The sequence below is a fragment of the Hyperolius riggenbachi genome, chromosome 1 (genome assembly GCF_040937935.1).
Source record: "Hyperolius riggenbachi isolate aHypRig1 chromosome 1, aHypRig1.pri, whole genome shotgun sequence".
NCBI classification, from domain to species: domain Eukaryota; kingdom Metazoa; phylum Chordata; class Amphibia; order Anura; family Hyperoliidae; genus Hyperolius; species Hyperolius riggenbachi.
This window is the reverse complement of record NC_090646.1, coordinates 444,008,368-444,030,592: the sequence shown is the minus strand read 5'-3', so window position 1 is coordinate 444,030,592 and position 22,225 is coordinate 444,008,368. Positions and strand designations below refer to the sequence as shown.

Below are 22,225 nucleotides of genomic sequence, written 5' to 3'. Positions count from 1 at the left end.
TGAAGTAAAGTCCACAGGAGGCGTAAATACACTGTCCAGCAGTGCTGAACAGGTTACTGTCCATTGTTTTCAAAAGGTCCTAGTGCAGGATCAGACGGGCGTAAGAAGCCCAGGAAAGCCTCTGCACTATCTAGCAGCTTCTCTCTACTGAGGAAAGTATCTAACTTTTTTTTTAATCTTTTCTTCAGGTACGCTTTACATTTCCAAAGCCCTGTTACAGGTTTGCAGCACAACACTACTATTTTTATTGATGTGACTAAAGACCTTTTACCAGGTGGCTGTCAGGCTCGGAGCAGTCCTTTATCAGCGCAGGAAGATTTGGGCGTAGCTGGCGCCACCATAGACTAGAATAGGAATTACTTCTATAGCGGCTCTCAGTGAGTAACGTCGGCGCCGTCAGAAGACAGAGCTGGAGTTGCTTTTAAAACACAATAATTCGGCCTCCAGCAATAGCTGGAAGCCGAATTATATCATTCCCCACCATCCATGGCGGCCTGGAGGGGGAATAGTAATTACCACGGCCGGGACTTGTGCAGCAGCAGGATCAGCCATATAACGGCTGTATCCTGCGCCGATTTCAAATGTATGCGTCAGGCTTGGGACATTGATTGGTTACTAGATTTGTCTGTTTTTTTTCTCAACATTTTTTTTCCTGTGGTATGCATTCCACTCTTCTGCTATATGTCTTCATTTGTAATTCTAATGTCTCTGTTTTACCTCCTCACTGCATTTTTAATGTATCCTCTCCTCCTGAATTTCAGGCCAGTCAGCTGGGTGTGTATCGCGCCTTTGTTGACAACTATGAGGTCGCCATGGAAACAGCGGAAAAATGCTGTCAGGCCAACGCTCAATTTGCTGAAATTTCAGAGGTGCGAACATTTTAAATCTTATCACATGTAAATCCATGCTCGGAATAGAAGACAATAGGAAGGGAGAATATATTTTCAAAAAAACTATAAAATTTGTTTAATTCAAACCCCTTTCATTTAAATCCATATGCAGTGTGTGTTCTGATTTTTGTGTTGAATCTATGTGGTGCATTTAGTAAACATTATTTTAATAATTTTTTTTATTCAATTTTAACAACCTTGAATAACTATAATATTACATACATTATTATTTACAGATATGTTTACATTTTGACTTTTATTGTGCTAACTGCTATACATTAGTAAAAAAAAAAAAATCTAAAAAATGAAAATACACTTCAATTGTCTTTCTTGTAGACTCTGTTGAGCAAATGTAATTACCCAGTGTACAGTATGCTGAAGCATTGACTTTATAGAGGACAGTCCTTTAGCTAAGAATAGGAAAAAAATGGGACAGCTTCTTGGAGAAATGTTATGTGTATGTTTAGTGCCATATAGATCCAATTAGCAGTATTTTAGTACACAGATACAGCACATTTGCTGTGCTTTATAACCAGGAGTACATTATTTGGCCATGCTACATTGGAACTAATTACAATGTTGGATTTTTACATTTGTTAAATCATCAAAGTTATTTTTTTTTCTTCTGAGACATATATTTGGCCAAGGAAGCCAAAGCTGGGTATGTTGGCAAGATACCACTGACTTTACATTCTAATAATAGTTGACCTGAATAAAATGATAGGTTTGAACATTCAGCTCTTTAATGGTAAGTTTGTCATATATTTTTTTTAGAACCTGAGGGCCAGAAACACACGAGAGTCAAAGGACCAACCAGCCAAAACCTCCCTGGAGGGTGAGTACGTGCACCATGAAAGAAGAGGGCAGGGCTGGCATTGGCAGGGCATTCTGGTAGCTTATTTTAGGCTGAATGGGGTTTAAACTGGCAACTACAGGAATTGAATATGTTGGGTGTGTCATTCTGTCTATGCTGTAATGGTAAATGCGTCAGCCTGTCTGTGGTTTGTCTACAGCACTTCTCTACAAGCCAGTGGACCGCGTCACACGGAGTACACTTGTTCTACATGTGAGTGTTATATTTATAATTATTTACACTAATATAATAGCTTTTTCCCTATGTTTGCATTTTACTGAGTGTTACATGATCACCCTACCCATATCTGATATTACAGTTCGTGGCTGGTGCTGATTTATTGACTCTTGGATTTCAGTAATTTGACCTTTCCAGGTGGGCTCCAGACAGGCTAAGTGGGCTTGCTCCCCCTGGTGCATTCTGTATTTGTTTTTCATTGTGGGCATTGCATTCTGTACAGTACTGGGAAGCCTGACAAGAGATACAAGAAACCAGCGCATACTGCAGGCCTAAAATGAAATATTAGTTTTAGGTGATCTTAAAGTCCACATCCACAGCAAGATTTCATCTGTCATTTTGACAGACGATTGTTCGTTCCGCACGACTTTGCGTAACCATTGTTTAATGAATCAGGTACAGACGGCTAATGAATCCAGACGCTTGTTCATTTTGAAAGACTGCTATGACAGATCACATTGGAAATGATCGTTCACTGTAATGCTGGGGGGGCATACTGTCTGACCACCCAGCACAATAAAGCTAAGAGCTGGATAATGGAAAAGGCTACACAGGCTGCCCAGAGCGACTGCAGCTCTGGGCTTCCGATAATACGCAATGGCAGCGCAGTGCGATGTTGCGCTGCTCCTGCAATAACACACATAAAGACAGATACAGGACAGACTGGCGTGAGGTAGCCAATAGCAACCGCAGCAATGGTTACCTCACAAGGACAGGACTAGGCTAGCTAAGCACGGGTGATCACGCTAAGCGCAACCTACCGAAACTGCTAAAAACTGACTAGCTAGACACAGAATATCAACAGTTCGAGTACTGATATATCACCGCAGCACGAATACAAGGAAAATAACAAACGCTGACTAGAATATCTATATATTGGCGATGAACCAATATATAACATAAGCAAGGAACACTGGCTAGAATCAGGAACAATACAGGGAACAAGGCTAGGTAATACAAAATCTCTATACTAGAGGGAGTATGTATATATGTCCCTGTGGGAAATATATAACATAGCTACACAGGATAACTGAACTAGAACGTAACAAGACAAGGAATATGTTTTACAGTATCAAAGGACCTAGTAACAGCTAGACCGAGCTGAAGCTGAAACTATGATCGGCGGAGCACGCTTGCAGGAAGCAAACCTTTATACTGAAGTCATCCAATGAGAGCAGAGATGCAAATCTCCACACAGGTGAATGGTAATCAGTCGCAAGCAGGCTGGCTTGATTACCATTCCCTAGCTGACAGACTATCACAAACAATGCATGCAGAACTATGCTAGCAACTGCATGTAAAGGAATCAGAACTGCTTGGCTGCAATACCTCTGCAGCCAGCAGTACATGCTGCAGAAGCGATCATGACATTCACGTCACATTGCTGGGCTTGCGCTCATGTTGAAAGATAAATAATGGAAGAACGTTTGTCGGCAGAGTTCCACGATCTAATCTTTCCCTGGGTGCTCAGCTCAATACAAACAGTCATTCATATTTCTTTTGAACACTTGCAAGTCCATTGAGCATTTTGTACATAACTTATGGATTGACATCAGTATCTGCAGTGCACAATTACTTCCTTACTTCCCTCCCCCAACCAACACAATTTTTTCAATATTTTGGCTTCATCACATCTCGCTGGTAACAACCACTCACCAGAGGATCTGGCTTGATCTTTCAATGTCTCGTACACCTCTGTCAGTAACAGCTTGTCTGGTCACAACCAGAACAGCATGGCCCTGACATGTCATAGGTAAAAAAACATAACATGCACACTGACATTCATTTTAGTAATAAATTGAAATAAAATTGAAATAAAACAAAAATGTCACTTACAAAATAGGGTGGTATGCAGTGTTAAAAAGCATTCATCAGAGTTCCATGCACCAAAATATAGTGCCTGATCCAGGTGAGAGACTAACCTGCAACATAACACAGCAAAGGTTCTGCAACATCACACACTTCGTCTGTACATGATTGTCCTGACATGGCTAATGTCACCCCACTATCCCTATGGGATTCTCCAGCAAATTTATTGCCAGCAGCGGGCAGATTATCATGGTGCAACTTAGGCACAGCATAACTTTTGTTGGAGCAATATTTGTTGCCAATGAGGACCAGACACAGAGTACCGTATATACTCGCATATAAGCCGACCCGCATATAAGCCGACCCCCAACTTTTACCTAAAAAAACAGGGAAAAATGATGGACCCCCATATAAGCCGGGGGTAGGAAATGCTGGATTGGTGCAGGCCGCGTGATCCCCCCAGTGTGTCCCAGTATAGCTAGTATAGTGCCCAGTATGGGTAGGTAGTGCCTCAGTATAGCTAGTAAAGTGCCAAGTATAGCTAGTATAGTGCCCAGTATGGGCAGGTAGTGCCCCAGTATAGCTAGTATAGTGCCCAGTATAGCTAGTATAGTGCCCCAGTAGAGCTAGTAAAGTGCACAGTATAGCTAGTATAGTGCCCAGTATAGCTAGTAAAGTGCCCAGTATAGCCAGTAAAGTGCCCAGTATAGCCAGTATAGTGCCCAGTATAGTGCCCAGTATAGCTAGTATAGTGCCCAGTATAGCAAGTATAGTGCCCAGTATAGCTAGTAAAGTGCCCAGTTTAGCCAGTAAAGTGCCCAGTATAGTGCCCAGTATAGCTAGTATAGTGCCCAGTATAGCTAGTAAAGTGCCCAGTATAGCCATTAAAGCGCCCAGTATAGGCAGTATAGTGCCCAGTATAGCCAGTAAAGTGCCCAGTATAGCCAGTATAGTGCCCAGTATAGCCAGTATAGTGATCCCCCCCCTCTCCCCTGGCGGCCGCCGCTTCTATTACCTGTTCAGCCGGCGGCCGCTTCCTCTAATCCGGGTGCCGCTCGCGCTCTGCTCTCCATCATGCGTATCACAGCAGCGCGCCCGGAGCTGCTGCTGTGACGAGGCAGGAGAGAGCGGTTCCCCTAGTAACGGCGATACACATCGCTGTTACCACTGATACACTTATACGCATGATGGAGAGCGAGAGGGGCACCCGGTTAGAGGAAGCGGCTGCCGGCTGAACAGGTAATAGCAGCGGCGGCCGCGGAGGGAGTGGGGCCGCGCACCACCACCCACCACCCAAGACTCGCATACAAGCTGATCCCCCCCCCAACTTTTGGCCCCCTTTTTGGGGGTCAAAAATTCGGATTGTATGTGAGTATATACGGTATATGACCTTGAAATATAAGATCACATATTGCAGTGAATAGCATTTCAGCAGTGAGCTGTGGTTAAAATTATTTGTTTTGAGAAAACAGTTTTTGTTGGGAAGTCTACTCACTTTTGTTTTTTTCTACTTATTTGTTTTGCTATAACTGCATCTGCAGTTTGCACATATAAAACATAACAGGAGAGTCTTACATTTTTGGCTTATTTGAATATTCCCAGGATCTTCTGAAGCACACACCCACCAGCCATCCAGACTACCCACTGCTCCAAGATGCACTCCGCATCTCCCAGAACTTCCTGTCCAGCATCAATGAGGAGATCACTCCCAGGCGCCAGTCAATGACAGTACGGAAAGGAGAAGTAAGTGACTGAATCACTGCTAGGCACACAGCTTCTTGCAGATTGTAGTAATTCTGTTTCTGCTTGAAGAACCTATTATAAAGATGTAAGATATGTCACTATTTTCTTCTCTGACTCTGTGTTGAAAAGCAAATTGCACAAAGTTGTTTTTTGTTGATTTTTAAAAGCTATGACAGTAATTCCTACCTCACAGCTTTATAAAATCTGAAGAGGAACACTTTTTTTAACAACACATTTGGGCAAAGAATAATCTTTTCTCACGTCTGTAGTTGTTTTGCAAACGAAAACAGACAATACTGTAAGTGCAAAAGATTTGTTCCCAACTGTTAGAGCCACCCACACCTGTTCCCATCATTATTAAAGGGTGATAAAATCACTTAAATGAAATTTGTCGTAGTTCACAAAGGTGTTTTATACTAACATTGCTTTTTAAGCCACAAATGAAGTAAGAAGGATATGGAGGCTGACGTATTTATTTCCCTTTGTACAATGCAAAATGCCTGGCTGTTCTGCTGATTCTCTACCTCTAGTACCTTTAACCAATAGACCCTAGACAAGCATGCAAATCAGATGTTTATGACTGAAGTCTGACTGGATAGGCTGAATGCTTGTTTCACGTGTGTGATTGAGACACTACTGAAGAAAGAAAGACCAACAGGATGCTAGGCAACTGGTATTGTATACAAGGAAATAAATATGGCAGCCTCCATATCCCACTCACTTTAGATGTCCTTTAAAGTAGTATTCTGCTGAGAAGGTAAGTATTGATGTGCATACTTCACTTGTCTTATTTATGGCTGTGGAGAAAATGAAAAAGTTGACGTTGTGGTGTCCATAGAGCACTTTAGGGTAAAGGCACCCTGCGGATAGCTTTGAAATCTCCTTGGGGATAATGATTCTGGCTATTGCTACGTGCCACATAAGCAATAGTTCTATGGACACAGTGAAGCCACTAGGATTACAATGTGGTCTCTGAGGAACAGCCACAGTGGATACAATTTAAACTTGCACATACATAATTGCTGGAGATCTTCAGCAAGTGCAGTGTTGCCATACAGGGTGAATATATTGGCTGCTTGTGTAAGGTAGCATTAGTTCACTAACTTGACTTTGTTGTCTAGCTGCACCATGTAAACGCAGAACTGGCTGGATAGGATTCCATTATTTCAATGCAGGAAGCACAATTCTTGCTCATGCATTTCTGTTGTGTTTTTAGCTGTCAATCTGACATTCACCATTAGTACCTTTTCAAGTACAGTCATAAGCTAAGTAATAGTTCATTGATGCAAGCGAATGGATCGCTAACTTGGAAAACAAAATATCTTTTTTTTCTTGGACAATAAAATACTGTAATTACCATCACTACCATATTTACCCTGAAAATAGGGTCTAGTATGATTTTCAGGATTTTGAGTATGCTCGAAACATAAGCCTTACTCCAAAAATAAGCCCTAGTTACAGAACGTTAAAAGAGTATTTAAAGGACCACTAGCGTGAAAAATTGCACATTTTTTTTAAATATTTATAAGAAAAACATTTCCTCCAGAGTAAAATGCACCACAAATGACTTTTCTCCTAGGTTCCTGTCACTTACAGAAGGCAGTAAAACTGACAGATCTGACAGGTTTTTGACCAGTTTATATCTTCTCATGGGGGATTCTCAGTATTTCCTTAATTCTTTACAAAAGCACTACCTTGCCGATCTCCCTACTCTCTAATGAGGCAGTTGGACTGAGCAAATTCCATTCAGTAAGACCTGAGACGCCCCTGTGAGAAGATGGTCTAGTCCAAAACCTGTCGGATCTGTCAGATTGTTGTTCATGGAAAAATAAGACATTTACTGAAAATAAGCTCTAACGCATCTTTTAGAGCAAGAATTTATATAAGACCCCTGTCTTATTTCTGAAGAACTGAACAGTCAAGAAACCATAAAGTGGTGGCTGTTACTGATAACAATGGAATAGATACAGTGCAAGTCTGTATCTACAGTGCAAGAGATGTTCAATTGGATTCAAGTCTGAGCCAGAGCTCAGACTTGAATCCAATTGAACATCTCTGGAGAGATCTTACAATGGCTGTGCACCGATGCTTCCCATCCAACCTGATGGAGCTTGAGAGTTACTGCAAAGAGGAATGGGCGAAACTGGCCAAGCATAGGTGTGCCAAGCTTAACCCTTTTGGGACTGGCAGCCTTAACCCCCCTTAAGGACCAGGCGATTTTGCATGGGGGGGGGCGCATTTGGGGTGATCAGGCAGCCGGGTCCCTGCTAGGGCTTAGGTGGGCATGGTCTCCCTAGTGTGGCCAGGTGTCCCCCATATTGCAGGCAGCCTTTACTCACCTCCCAGGCTCCAGCGATGAGCCAATGTGGGCCCCTCTACTCTCGCCGGCATGCCCTCTCGTACTGCCGCTAAGTCCCAGGTCGCGGCTTGATGACGTCATCAAGCCGCGACTCAGGACTTCCGTCACAGCGAGCGGGGATGCCGGCCAGAGTGGAGGGGAGTGCTGATGGCCGGGGGAACGTCAGGTAGGTAAGTGGCTCCTCTTCTTTACCCTCTACTGCCACAGATCATAGTAATCACATGATCAGGAGCCAAGCGCTATAGTTCCTGATCACTGAGGGGAGATGTCAGCTGTCATGTGACAGCTTAATATCCCCTCTCGGGTGCGGACGATCGCGTCGTGAGCAGAGACAGCGGGCGGCGTAAGTCATACGCCGCATTAGGCTTAACAGTCACAAGTGCGGTGTAGGATTTCATATCGGCGGTCGCCAAAAAGTTAAGGCATCATATTCAAAAAGACGAGGCTGTAATTGCTGCCAAAGGTTTGTCTACAAAGTATTGAGTAAAGGCTGTGAATACTTATGTACAGTGGCTTGCAAAAGTATTCGGCCCCCCTGAAGTTTTCCACATTTTGTCACATTGCTGCCACAAACATAAATCAATTTGATTGGAATTCCACATGAAAGACCAATACAAAGTGGTGTACACGTGAGAAGTGGAATGAAAATCATACATGATTCCAAACATTTTTTACGAATCAATAACTGCAAAGTGGAGTGTGCGTAATTATTCAGCCCCCTTTGGTCTGAGTGCAGTCAGTTGCCGATAGACATTGCCTAATGAGTGCTAATGACTAAATAGAGTGCACCTGTGTGTAATCTAATGTCAGTACAAATACAGCTGCTCTGTGACGGCCTCAGAGGTTGCCTAAGAGAATATTGGGAGCAACAACACCGTGAAGTCCAAAGAACACACCAGACAGGTTAGGGATAAAGTTATTGAGAAATTTAAAGCAGGCTTAGGGTACAAAAAGATTTCCAAAGCGTTGAACATCCCACGGAGCACTATTCAAGCGATCATTCAGAAATGGAAGGAGTATGGCACAGCTGTAAACCTACCAAGACAAGGCCGTCCACCTAAACTCACAGGCTGAACAAGGAGAGTGCTGATCAGAAATGCAGTCAAGAGGCCCTTGGTGACTCTGGACGAACTGCAGAGATCTACAGCTCAGGTGGGGGAATCTGTCCATAGGACAACTATTAGCCGTGCACTGCACAAAATTGGCCTTTATGGAAGAGTGGCAAGAAGAAAGCCATTGTTAACAGAAAAGCATAAGAAGTCCCGTTTGCAATTTGCCACAAGCCATGTGGGGACACAGCAAACATGTGAAAGAAGGTGCTCTGGTCAGATGAGACCAAAACTGAACTTTTTGGACAACATGCAAAACGCTATGTGTGGCGGAAAACTAACACTGCACATCACTCTGAACACAACATCCCCACTGGCAAATATGGTGGTGGCAGTATCATGCTCTGGGGGTGCTTCTCTTCAACAGGGACAGGGAAGCTGGTCAGAGTTGATGGGAAGATGGATGGAGCCAAATACAGGGCAATCTTGGAAGAAAACCTCATGGAGACTGCAAAAGAGGTTCCAGCAGGACAACGACCCTAAACATAAAGCCAGGGCAACAATGGAATGGTTTAAAACAAAACATATCCATGTGTTAGAATGGCCCAGTCAAAGTCCAGATCTAAATCCAATCGAAAATCTCTGGCAAGATCTGAAAACTGCTGTTCACAAACGCTGCCCATCTATCTGACTGAGCTGGAGCTGTTTTGCAAAGAAGAATGGGCAAGGATTTCAGTCTCTAGATGTGCAAAGCTGGTAGAGACATACCCTAAAAGACTGGCAGCTGTAATTGCAGCAAAAGGTGGTTCTACAAAGTATTGACTCAGGGAGGGCTGAATAATTACGCACACCCCACTTTGCAGTTATTTATTTGTAAAAAAAATTTGGAATCATGTATCATTTTCATTCCACTTCTCACATGTACACCACTTTGTATTGGTCTTTCACGTGGAATTCCAATAAAATTGATTCATGTTTGTGGCAGTAATGTGACAAAATGTGGAAAACTTCAAGGGGGCCGAATACTTTTGCAAGCCACTGTACATGTGATTTTTTTATTTTTAATATATTTGCCCAAACCTCAAGTAAACTTTTTCATGTTGGCATTAAAATGAATTTAATCCATTTAGGAATAAGGCTGTCACATATCAAAATGTGGATAAGTGATGCGCTGTGAATACTTTCCGGATGCACTGTAGATGGTCACCAGACATGTGGATGACCATGATAGGCGCATGCAAACACAGACAAACAAACACAGAACATTTATATTGCGCTTTTCTCCTGGCAGACTCAAAGCACCAGAGCTGCAGCCACTAGGACGCGCTCTATAGGCAGTAGCAGTGTTAGGGAGACTTGCCCAAGGTCTCCTACTGAATTGGTGCTGGCTTACTGAACAGGCAGAGCCGAGATTCGAACCCTGGTCTCCTGTGTCTGAGGCAAAACCCTTAACCATTACACTACCCTGCAGTCATCATCTGTAACATGTTTTGGGCTTGACTACACCACAGATGTAATCCTGTGTAATTGTTTTTATGTACATTTTATGTTTGTTCAAATAACAGATTATGACAAGTAATGATCACAAGCTTCTCCCAAGCTTCTCCCTGACATTAGCAACATTAGACCATCAGCAATCTTGGGAAAATAGCAATTCATTCCTTTTGCTATCATTGGTCTGTAGTCACATACACAAAACATCTCAATTACTCAGGGGCGTAGCAATAGGGGGTGCAGAGGTTGCGACTGCATCGGGGCCCTTGGACCAGAGGGGCCCTCCCTCAACTGCAGAATTAGCTCTCTTTTGGTCCTGTGCTCATAATAATCACTTCTATAGATACTTTGAATAGTAGAAATCATTAAAGCTAATGGGAACCCATATTTAAATAAAAAAAGTCAGATACTCACCTAAGGAGAGGGACGGCTCGGCCCTAATGAGCCTTCCCTCTCCTCTCCTGGTGCCCTCGGTGCTGCGCTGGCTCCCCCGTTCACATCCCCCGTCGAGAGGAATTCGGAAGTCTTCAAGAGCCAAATCCTCCCGAAGACAGGCGGCTCCATATTGCGCATGCGTGAGTGCATCATAGTGGGCGCAGTGTAGCGTGGCCCGTCTTCGGGAGCGCTCAGGCTCCCGAAGCATTTCCGAAGCCTCCCTTCGGCCGGGAAACAGCGGTAATTGACCAAAACTGTTGAATACCGCTACGGGGGAGCCAGTGCAACAGCGGGGACCGGGAGAGGAGAGGGGATGCTTTATGGGACCCAGAGCCTCCCTCTCCTTAGGTGAGTACCTGACTTTTTTATTTAAATATGGGTTCCCATTCACTTTAACAAACTGTTCTCCATTCCCTTCTAGCACCTCTGACACTGTAGTTGCCATTGGCAGGCTTTGGTGCGCCGTATCAATTATTATGTATAGAGTGCTAGGAGGGCCCAATGTAAAACTTGCATTGGGGCCCATAGCTCCTTAGCTACGCCACTGCCGTCACTCTCCAACCTTTTGAAATCTTTAACCTCCCTAGAGGTATTGGCGGTTATACACGTCAATACAAAACATGCTGTGAACAGTATTGATGTGCATACACGTCCATACTCTCCTGCACTGTATACTAGACCCTTGCCTGACACATTTTGGCAAGTTACAGGAAAAAAAAAGTTATGAAAATTAATTGGATCACTTTTTGCACAGAAATTCCAGGGGAATTGAACACCAGTGAAGTTAAAGAGAAACTGCGACGAAGAATTGAACTTCATCCCAATCAGTAGCTAATACCCATTTTATATGAGAAATCTATTCCTTTTCACAAACGGATCATCAGGGGGCGCTCTATGGCTGATATTGTGGTGAAACCCCTCCCACAGGAAACTGTGAGGACAATGTTCCTGGCAGTTTTCTGTCTGTGAACCTTGTTGCATTGTGGGAAATAGCTGTTTACAGCTGTTTCCAAATGCCAAAACAGCAAGCAGCAGCTACATCTCCTGCCAGCAGTAAAAATGTCACCATGTGATAAATGTCAGAATGTAAATCAGGGATTTAAAAGATTTTACAATGGGCAAACACTGACTAAATAATTTATACATAATTATTGTAAAAATGAAGCACTTTTTTATTACATTATTTTCACTGGAGTTCTTCTTTAAGGCAGGGGACACACTTACCTGTTTTCATACACATTTTCTGCACATAAAAACATTTAAACTGACAACTCATGTTAATCAATGGGCTAGTTCGCTCTTAATGCGTGTTTTGAGCGCAGAAAAAAACTGACATCCTGCAGGATATTATTCTGCAGTTTGCCAGTTTTCTGTATCAATTACATTAGCTACTGTGAAAAGTGCACATTTTTCTACATACAAACACACATGGTATGCAGAAAATACATGCAGAAAAAAATACACACAGAAAACAAGCTGAAAGACAAGTGTGTCCCTTGTCTTAGTGTTTCCTCAAAACTCTCTTTTTCAGACAAGTCCGAAGTTTAACTTAGAGGATGCCCCTTCATCCTCTGGCCAAGTTGTGCTCCTTACTAAATATAACCTAAAAACACACTGCCTCTATACACAGTGACATTACTCGACCTTGTTTCCTCCGTTTTCCTTTAGATTGTAAACTTTGCAAAGGCAGGGCTTTCTCGTTTTTTTGAGTCTTGGAAATCGATATACATTTTGTATCTTATGTGACATGGGTCACTGTAATTACTTTGATGTCTTCCAGTTTTGTACTATACCATTGTCTGTATATTGGTGTATACCATTGTCTGAATCATTATGCACCCCATGTTTGTTTCTTACTTTGTAAAGAACCACAGAATATGTTGGTGTTTTATAAATCTGTAGTAATTCTTTTGAAATGAACAATGTGGAAAGTTTGGTTAATTAACATCTGTCAGTATCTGCTTAGTATTTTTCTTGAACTATACATAACTACTGTATATACATTAGTAAATTAGGCGTATAACTCTTTGCATTTGCATTTTTTAAATTTAACAGCACCGACAACTCTTGAAAGACAGTTTCATGGTTGAACTGGTTGAAGGTTCACGAAAGCTTCGCCATGTCTTCCTTTTTACTGACCTTCTTCTATGCGCCAAACTTAAGAAGCAAATAGGAGGGTAAGAGTGCACCCTTTCACTTCCTCCGCTGTGTCCTTCTAGCTGGTGGTGGACCATTGCCTTAGTGTATGATTTCTTTGTTTCAGGAAAAGTCAGCAGTATGACTGTAAGTGGTATATCCCATTAGCAGACCTGAACTTCCAGCCTGTTGATGAGTCAGAAGCTGCCGCCAACATACCTCTGATACAGGATGATGACCTGGAAGCCATCAAAGTAAAGATCTCCCATCTGAAGAGCGATATTCAGAGGGAAAGGGTAAGCTGTGTGTAACCTGCCTTACATTGTTTGCTAAACTTTGAGCCTGAAAATATATACGAGTCTTCAGATTACTGTGAATTCATATATGCAAACAAAGATGCAGGAAGACAATGCAAAGGTAAAAGTGATCTATAAGCAAGTTACCATTCAGAAAATATCCCCCTAATCCCTGGATTACATATGAGTCATGACTGTAGGTTTACGAATACAGAAAAAATGTTGTTTATGTCCTAACCCTATATAGAGTCTGCCCAGCTTGGGCATGCTGTGGTTTTTACTGAAAGTTTCTGTTGTTATAAAAGAAACTTGGTGGGACATAGCAGTGATAATAGTTATGGTGCCTGTTAACGGTACAATTTTGTGCGAACGATTGCTGGATCCAATTGTAATTTGATTGAATTGGAGAACATAATTTGATCATCTGGTGGTCATGATCGATTACTTACAATTACTTGCAATTCTGATCATTCCTACCGAAATTAATTGATCAGAATTTATGTGCCTGGTCGATGCATTCGAGTTTTTTTTTTTCATTTGATTGTATTGATTAATCAAATCTGTAGATCATTCGCACAAAATTGTACCGTTAATGTTCACCTGCGCACCGGCTGGGTGTTTGCTATGGAGTCACATCTTAGTGTGGCCATGGCTGAGCTCAGACGCCACATGTTGCATTTCTTTGTCGCCAGGTAACTCCACCATGTGTAAAAAGATGGCACACATGGGGTTACAAATGCATTTTAAGTACACCTGAATGGCACCTATGGCTAGCAGCTGGGAGTCTGAGCTTCCCATAAAGCTCACAGTTCAGCCTCCTGTGTGAAAGAGGACTTGCATAGGTGACATTAAACCACATTTAATTCATTCACATTTTATAAATTGCCACCAAATCATGTCAAATGCTTTGGACATCTACTCTCAAGGCCAACACTTGTGATTTACCGGTACTTTGTGGAATATGCAAAATAATACAGTATTCACAATGCATCCACATTGGTTTAAAGGATGCATCTGAGGATTATTAAAAAAAAATAGATCTACTTACCTGAAGCTTCCTCCAGCCCCTGGCAACCAACCTGTGCTCTTGCTGCAGCTCCAGGTGAGGTCGGCATCTGCAGCGGAGAGGCCCCCGGGCCACTGGCTGAAAGCAGAGCTGCGGTGAGGGCACAGGAGCTCTGCCAGGGGCTGGAGGAAGCCCTGGGTAAGTAGATCTTTTCTTTAAGTTGCTGGGACCTTCCCTTTTAAAGCAAGTCATTTTAACAAAACTGTCCATTTTGCATACCAGCACTTTCCCTTTACACATCTGATTCTCCTGTGCAAAATAGTAATTTATAATTTACCACAGGCACCTTCCCCTCAGACTTCAAGCAGGCCACTGTACTACCCCTGCTCAAGAAACCCTCCCTCGACCCTTCGCTACCCTCCAACTACCGTCCTATCTCCCTCCCCCCCTTTGCCTCAAAACTCCTTGAGCGCCTGGTTCACAAACGCCTGACCCAGTACCTCAATGCCAACTCACTGCTAGACCCACTCCAATCTGGATTTCGGCCTGCCCACTCAACCGAAACTGCTCTCACCAAAGTGGTCAACGACCTTGCCTTAGCTAAAGCTGAAGGTAAATACTCCATTCTCCTCCTCCTTGACCTGTCAGCAGCTTTTGACACAGTAGATCATCCCCTACTCCTCCAGTCCCTCCAGTCCTTGGGCGTTCACGATCTCGCCCTGTCCTGGCTTTCATCCTACCTCTCCAACTGCTCCTTCACGACCGTCTTCAATGAGTCCTCTTCCACCCCCAACCACCTCTCGGTGGGAGTCCCCCAAGGTTTGGTCCTTGGCCCCCTACTGTTCACCCTATACACATCCTCCATTGGCAAGGTTATCTCCTCCATGGGTTTTAACTATCATCTGTATGCAGATGACACCCAGATCTACCTCCACACCCCTGACATATCCACCACTACCATGGACAAGGTCTCCTCCTGCCTATCAGCCATCTCCTCCTGGATGTCCGCTAGGTTCCTGAAACTAAATCTAGACAAAACTGAATTTATGATCTTCCCACCCCGGCCATCCACGAACCTCCCAGATGTGCATGTCACTGTTAACCACACTACCATTCGCCCTACCTCTCAAGCCCGCTGTCTGGGTATCACCCTGGACTCCGCACTCTCCTTCACTTCCCACATCCAAAACCTCACTAAGTCCTGCAACTTCCACCTTTGTAACATCTGTAAGATTCGCCCTTTCCTGACCTCTGCCACCACCAAACTCCTCATCCATGCCCTCATAATTTCCCGCCTTGACTGCTGCAATGCCCTGCTGTCTGGTCTCCCTATGACCCGAACAGCCCCACTGCAGTCCATCATGAATGCGGCAGCCAGAATTATCCACTGCTCCCATCGCTCCACCACGGCGGATCTGCTCCTAGAATCCCTCCAATGGCTTCCTATCCAGTCCAGAATCAGATTCAATATACTGTGTCTGACCTACAAATCTGTCCACAAAACCTGTCCAACCTACATTTCCGATCTTACTCAGAGGTACACACCTAGCCGCTCACTCCGCTCTTCCAATGAACTTCGCCTAACCGCCCCCTCACCCTGTCCCATGCACGCCTCCAGGACTTCTCAAGAGCTGCTCCAACACTATGGAACTCCCTACCTCCACCCATTAGGGCAGCCCCCTCCTTCAACATCTTCAAGAAAGCCCTCAAAACTCACCTTTTCACTCTGGCCTACCACCCCTCACAAGTGCTCTAAACCTACAGCTGAACTCTGGTCCCCTACCATTCGTGTCCTTACCTCTCCCTCTAGATTGTAAGCCTTTGGGCAGGGTCCTCCTCCTTTTGTGTCCTACCTGATCTTGCACCTCCATTACTGTGCACCCATGCTATGCATCTGAGTGAACCTAACCTGCCTAATCTCCATGCTCCATCCAGTGACTGACTAAGCATTACCTTGTACTCATACTATGGTGCGTGATCTGGTTTTCTTGTATTCCTGTATTGTCATATTGCTGTATGTCACCCCTAAATATTGTCTGTAACCTAAATTAATGTTCAGCGCTGCGTAATATGTTGGCGCTTTATAAATACAATAAATAATAATAATAACTTAAAATATGCCAAGCTGGGTTGTTATTTTTCAATTCAACTTTTCTCAGTTTGTGTGCTTGAAAAAAGGCTTTATGTTCCAAGACACAATCATATGTATTTACCTCTAGTGCTGATGTCCTGTAGTAGTGATCTGTGTCTAAAGCCCCCTCTACACCATGCAATTTGCAATTACACGTGTGATCGATGGTATTCGAATGGATCGGATTCAATTACATCGCTTAAATCTGACATGTCCGATCGGGATTTGATCGATCGTGTGATCGATTTTGCATTGAAAACTAACCAAAATCGATCATACGATCGAATCCCGATCTGACATGTCGGATTTACTCAAATTCGGTCGTTCACACGTAAAATTGCATGTTGTAGAGAGGGCTTAATAGACATGCACCAGCAATATTTGCAAGATAAAGTGGAATAAGATACTGACTTGCTCAGTAAAGCCTGATGCACTCCATACAATTTTCACTCCAGATCCTATTTGAGTGAGTGATCAGATTAATATTCAGATCTGACATCGATTGGATATAGAAGAAAGGCAGCACACACATATGCAATTTTATTCAAATTTCAATCAGATTTCAGATAATTTTTTTCTGATTGGATATCAATTGAAACTTAATTAAAAGGACATACAAACGGAGCATAGATGGACATATAACTAGTATTTCAATCAATATTTTTCTGTATGTCCACTCTGCTTCTGATTGAAAAAAAGATTGATTTTAACCTTGGGATTGATCGCTGGCAACCAGTAGTCTGTATACAGTATTTTTTCTCATACCCAATCATTTTCTTGATTGTTTTCTCGTTCGCAAAATTGCATGCTGTGTACTAGCCTTTAATGTAATCATTTGTGGTCCAGATAGGTACAGTATATCCTGTGTAAGATGCACAGTTGTGTTGTATATTCTGAGATGCAGGGAGAGTCAATTTTTTAGGATTGTAAGGCATCCTTCTTGTTCTCATATAAACAAGCTGTATGGTATTGCTAAACTACCTAAGGTGCTACTTGTCTGATTGGTCTAATCATCCATTGCCTTTGGTCCTTTCAGTCATACACCTGAAATAGGCATACCTCTAATTTAGTTCTTGGTCAACATTGTGGAGTCAGAAACATATGGGTTCAGTGAGGTCCTTATTCAATAAACTTTTCTACTGAGTTTTCTCCTGGGAGATAATTTTTCATGTTAGCTGCAAAATAACTTCAACACCAATAAACTGAAAAAGTACTAAAAATAGTTACAAAGTAATATCGAACTTTTCTTAAAGGGGATGCAAGGTGAGTGTGATATGGAGGCTCCCACATGTACTGCCTTTTAAAAAACACCAGTTGCCTGCTGATCTTTCTGGCTTCATTAGTGTCTGAATCACACACCTGAAAGAAGCATGTGGCTAATCCAGTCAGACTTGAGTCAGAGCACCTGATCTACATATGCTTTGTTCAGTATCTGTGGCTAAAAGTATTGGAGACACTGGATGAGGAGGACAGTCAGGCAACTTGCATTGTTTAAAAAGAAATTAATATGTAAGCCTCCATATCCTACTCACCTCAGGTTCCCTTTAAAGTAAAGCTGTGAGGGAAAAAAAAGCAAGCGTAATGATACTTACCTCTACTGGATGAACCAGGGGCTTCTCTGAACCTCCTGCAGCCCACTGATACTCGCTGGACCCACTTCTTCTTCATGGCTGCACTCCTGTCTGTGTACGAGTATGGCCACATTGCGCAGGCACACTGACAGCCCACACCTGCACAGTAGCAAGGAGCCGCTCCTGCACAGAGGAAACAGCAGTGCATGAGCAGCTGTGTGCTACTGCGCAGACGCAAGCCGTCAAGTTGCCTGAGCAGTGTGGCCACTCTCATACACCGATGGGAGCATTGCCACGGGTACCTACTAGACAAGCCCTTGTCAAATAGGTTCAGAGGCTGGATTGGTGTGGGCGAGGATGATGGGGGAAGACTCTGGATTATCCAGAAGCATCCCTCTACTGAGGTAAGTATCTAACTTTGGCCATTTCTTCTCCTGCAGGCAAACTTTAAGTATCTTATTGCTAGCTAGGGTCTTGAAGATTATTTTATTGAGAAGGCCAGACTTTGCTAGAGGCAGAATATCAGTGCACCAACTAGGCAAGTAGTATACTGTAGAATTAGGCCAACATGAGCAACTTTCTTGATTGGGGGGGGGGGGGGGGGGGGGATTTAATTGAAAAATAATTGAACTGCAGCATTGCTCTGCATTGACTACTGCATCTTAACTTAACTGGGCACAATGAGGCACAAGTATACAAGTTACTCAAAGGCTGAAAAAGTTATTTGTCACCCATCAGTAGTGGTCTACTTTCTATATATTCTGTGTATATGCCATTGTTAGTTCATGCCTTCATTACATCCCGACTGGACTATTGTAATGCTCTCTACACCAGCCTTCCAAACAAGGATTGGTACCGCCTACAGCTGATACAGAATACTGCTGCCAGACTGTTAACTATCCAACCAACCCCGTCACTGCCACATAACACCAGTCCTGCACTCCCTTCACTGGCTACCTATATAATGTAGGATCCTATTTAAGATCGGCCTACTGCCAATGCCTGAAATCTCAGATCCACAGGCTCCAATAATCTAGTCATACCAAGAGTCCCTGAGCCATCTGTCATGCCGCTCCTACCTTATAGAACTCCTTACCTCAGCAGATCAGGACAGCTCCATCTCTGGATGTGTTTAAATCCAGACTGAAAATCCACCTGTTCAGTTTAGCATTTGTAGAAATATAATTTTATTGTGTTAATACTTCATCCTACTACCAATTGCTGAATCTGAGAGAGCCTAAGCACTTTGAGTCCTGTAGGAGAAAAGTGCTATAGAAATATAATTGTTATTGTCTATGGGGCATATTCATCATTGATTTAACACGTACACATAATACTCAGATTGGATGAGCTAGGTACAGTGGTGTGAAAAACTATTTGCCCCCTTCCTAATTTCTTATTCTTTTGCATGTTTGTCACACTTAAATGTTTCTGCTCATCAAAAACCGTTAACTATTAGTCAAAGATAACATAATTGAACACAAAATGCAGTTTTAATTATAGTTTTTATTATTTAGTGAGAAAAAAACCCTCAAAACCTACATGGCCCTGTGTGAAAAAGAAATTGCCCCCTGAACCTAATAACTGGTTGGGCAACCCTTAGCAGCAATAACTGCAATCAAGCGTTTGTGATAACTTGCAACAAGTTTTTTACAGCGCTCTGGAGGAATTTTGGCCCACTCATCTTTGCAGAATTGTTGTAATTCAGCTTTATTTCAGGGTTTTCTAGCATGAACCGCCTTTTTAAGGTCATGCCACAACATCTCAATAGGATTCAGGTCAGGACTTTGACTAGGCCACTCCAAAGTCTTCATTTTGTTTTTCTTCAGCCATTCAGAGGTGGATTTGCTGGTGTGTTTTGGGTCATTGTCCTGCTGCAGCACCCAAGATCGCTTCAACTTGAGTTGACGAACAGATGGCCAGACATTCTCCTTTAGAATTAAAATTCATGGTTCCATCTATCACAGCAAGCCTTCCAGGTCCTGAAGCAGCAAAACAACCCCAGACCATCACACTACCACCACATTTTACTGTTGGTATGATGTTCTTTTGCTGAAATGCTGTGTTACTTCTACGCCAGATGTAACGGGACACGCACCTTCCAAAAAGTTCAACTTTTGTCTCGTCGGTCCACAAGATATTTTACCAAAAGTCTTGGCAATCATTGAGATGTTTTTTTTTTTAGCAAAATTGAGACAAGCCTTAATGTTCTTTTTGCTTAAAAGTGGTTTGCGCCTTGGATATCTGCCATGCAGGCCATTTTTGCCCGGTCTCTTTCTTATGGTGGAGTCGTGAACACTGACCTTAATTGAGGCAAGTGAGGCCTGCAGTTCTTTAGATGTTGTCCTGGGGTCTTTTGTGGCCTCTCGGATGAGTTTTCTCTGCGCTCTTGGGGTAATTTTGGTCGGCCGGCAACTCCTGGGAAGGTTCATCACTGTTCCATGTTTTTGCCATTTGTGGATAATGGCTCTCACTGTGGTTCGCTGGAGTCCCAAAGCTTTAGAAATGGCTTTAAAACCTCTACCAGACTGATAGAACTCAATTACAGAACTTTTGTTCTGATTTGTTCCTGGATTTCTTTGGATCTTGGCATGATGTCTAGCTTTTGAGGTGCTTTTGGTCTACTTCTCTGTGTCAGATAGCTCCTATTTAAGTGATTTCTTGATTGAAACAGGTGTGGCAGTAATCAGGCCTGGGGGTGACTACAGAAATTGAACTCAGGTGTGATAAACCACAGTTAAGTTATTTTTTAACAAGGGGGGCAATCACTTTTTCACACAGGGCCATGTAGATTTGGAGTATTTTTTCTCACTAAATAATAAAAACCATCATTTAAAACTGCATTTTGTGTTCAATTATGTTATCTTTGAATAGTTAACGGGTTTTTGATGAGCAGAAACATTTAAGTGTGACAAACATGCAAAAGAATAAGAAATCAGGTAGGGGGCAAATAGTTTTTCACACCACTGTATATACAGATGTGCTTAGAAGCACTCCATGATTGCCTCTTCATGCAAATACCCAGCAAAGCTGGAAAGGTAAAGTTTACAGTATTATTTACATTTATTTATTATTATTTATTTATTGTATTTATAAAGCGCCAACATATTACGCAGCGCTGGACATTAGTTTAAGTTACAGATAATATTTAGGGGTGACATACAGCAATACGACAATACAGGAATACAAGAAAAACCAGATCACGCAGCGCAATATGAGTACAAGGTAATGCTTAGTCAGTCACTGGATGGAGTATGGAGATTAGGCAAGTTAGGTTCACTCAAATGCATAGCATGGGTTCACAGTAATGGAGGTGCATGATCAGGTAGGGACACAAAGGAGGAGGACCCTGCCCAAAGACTTACAATCTAGAGGGAGAGGTAGGTACATGAAAGGTAGGGGACCAGAGTTCAGCTGTATTTTTAGAGCACTTTTGAGGGGTAGTAGGCCAGAGTGAAAAAGGTGAGTTTTCAGATTACATTTGATATTGCTTATTGAACAATACGACTGTATGCATACAGTATTTAGCAGTGGTCACTAATGAAGTACATGGGACATTGTAGCAGATTACACAGTGCAGAGGCCAGGAGCTGATGTCGCTCTACCTTAAAACTCCCCTCCCACCCAGTGTTATTGGTTTATCAGATGGTGCATAGGAGTGAAGAGTGTGATACAGTCCTAACCAGCAGGGTATTATTTGTAGTTATTGGTTGTTCATTTGAAAGTTGCAACTTTTGTGGACTTTCTGCTTCCTTGACACCACTCCACCAGTGAAGCGACAGTGACAGGCTGGAGGGTGCCAGCAAGTGATTCATGCAAACTAAAGTACAATGATTGATGTCTGACTTGAGCTCTGAATGTACAAGTTGACTATAACTAGCACTTTTGAATGAAATGTAACTTTAGCAATGGTAACTGAACAGCATATTCGCTCTGTATTTGTTGGAGATGCCAGGACAAAGATGCACTACTCACAACCAGTAGCGCACAATGTTTCAGAATTGTGGGCACCAATCTGTGTGATTTATCTAGTCCTTAAGCTCAGTGCCATTTTGGTGACCATATTATATACTCTTATCTTCCAGAAATCAAACAAAGGAGGAAAGGGGCTGGACCGTCTCCGTAAGAAGCTCTGTGAGCAAGAATCAATGTTACTGTTACTGTCACCAAGTATGGCATTCCGAGTGCAGAATCGCAATGGCAAGGTGATGCTTTC

At 42.8% G+C, this 22,225-nt stretch overlaps 1 protein-coding gene across 1 annotated transcript in view; it reads left to right on the top strand.

Annotated features, from left to right (window-relative positions):
- BCR (BCR activator of RhoGEF and GTPase) overlaps window positions 1-22,225 on the top strand; it is a 94,368-nt gene that overhangs the window by 48,447 nt on the left and 23,696 nt on the right. Inside the window, exons 5-11 of the mRNA XM_068238341.1 lie at window positions 762-869; window positions 1,665-1,725; window positions 1,904-1,956; window positions 5,392-5,532; window positions 12,925-13,046; window positions 13,133-13,301; window positions 22,095-22,214. Coding sequence (XP_068094442.1) covers window positions 762-869; window positions 1,665-1,725; window positions 1,904-1,956; window positions 5,392-5,532; window positions 12,925-13,046; window positions 13,133-13,301; window positions 22,095-22,214 — 774 coding nt within the window. The remainder of the gene's footprint in view (window positions 1-761; window positions 870-1,664; window positions 1,726-1,903; window positions 1,957-5,391; window positions 5,533-12,924; window positions 13,047-13,132; window positions 13,302-22,094; window positions 22,215-22,225) is intronic.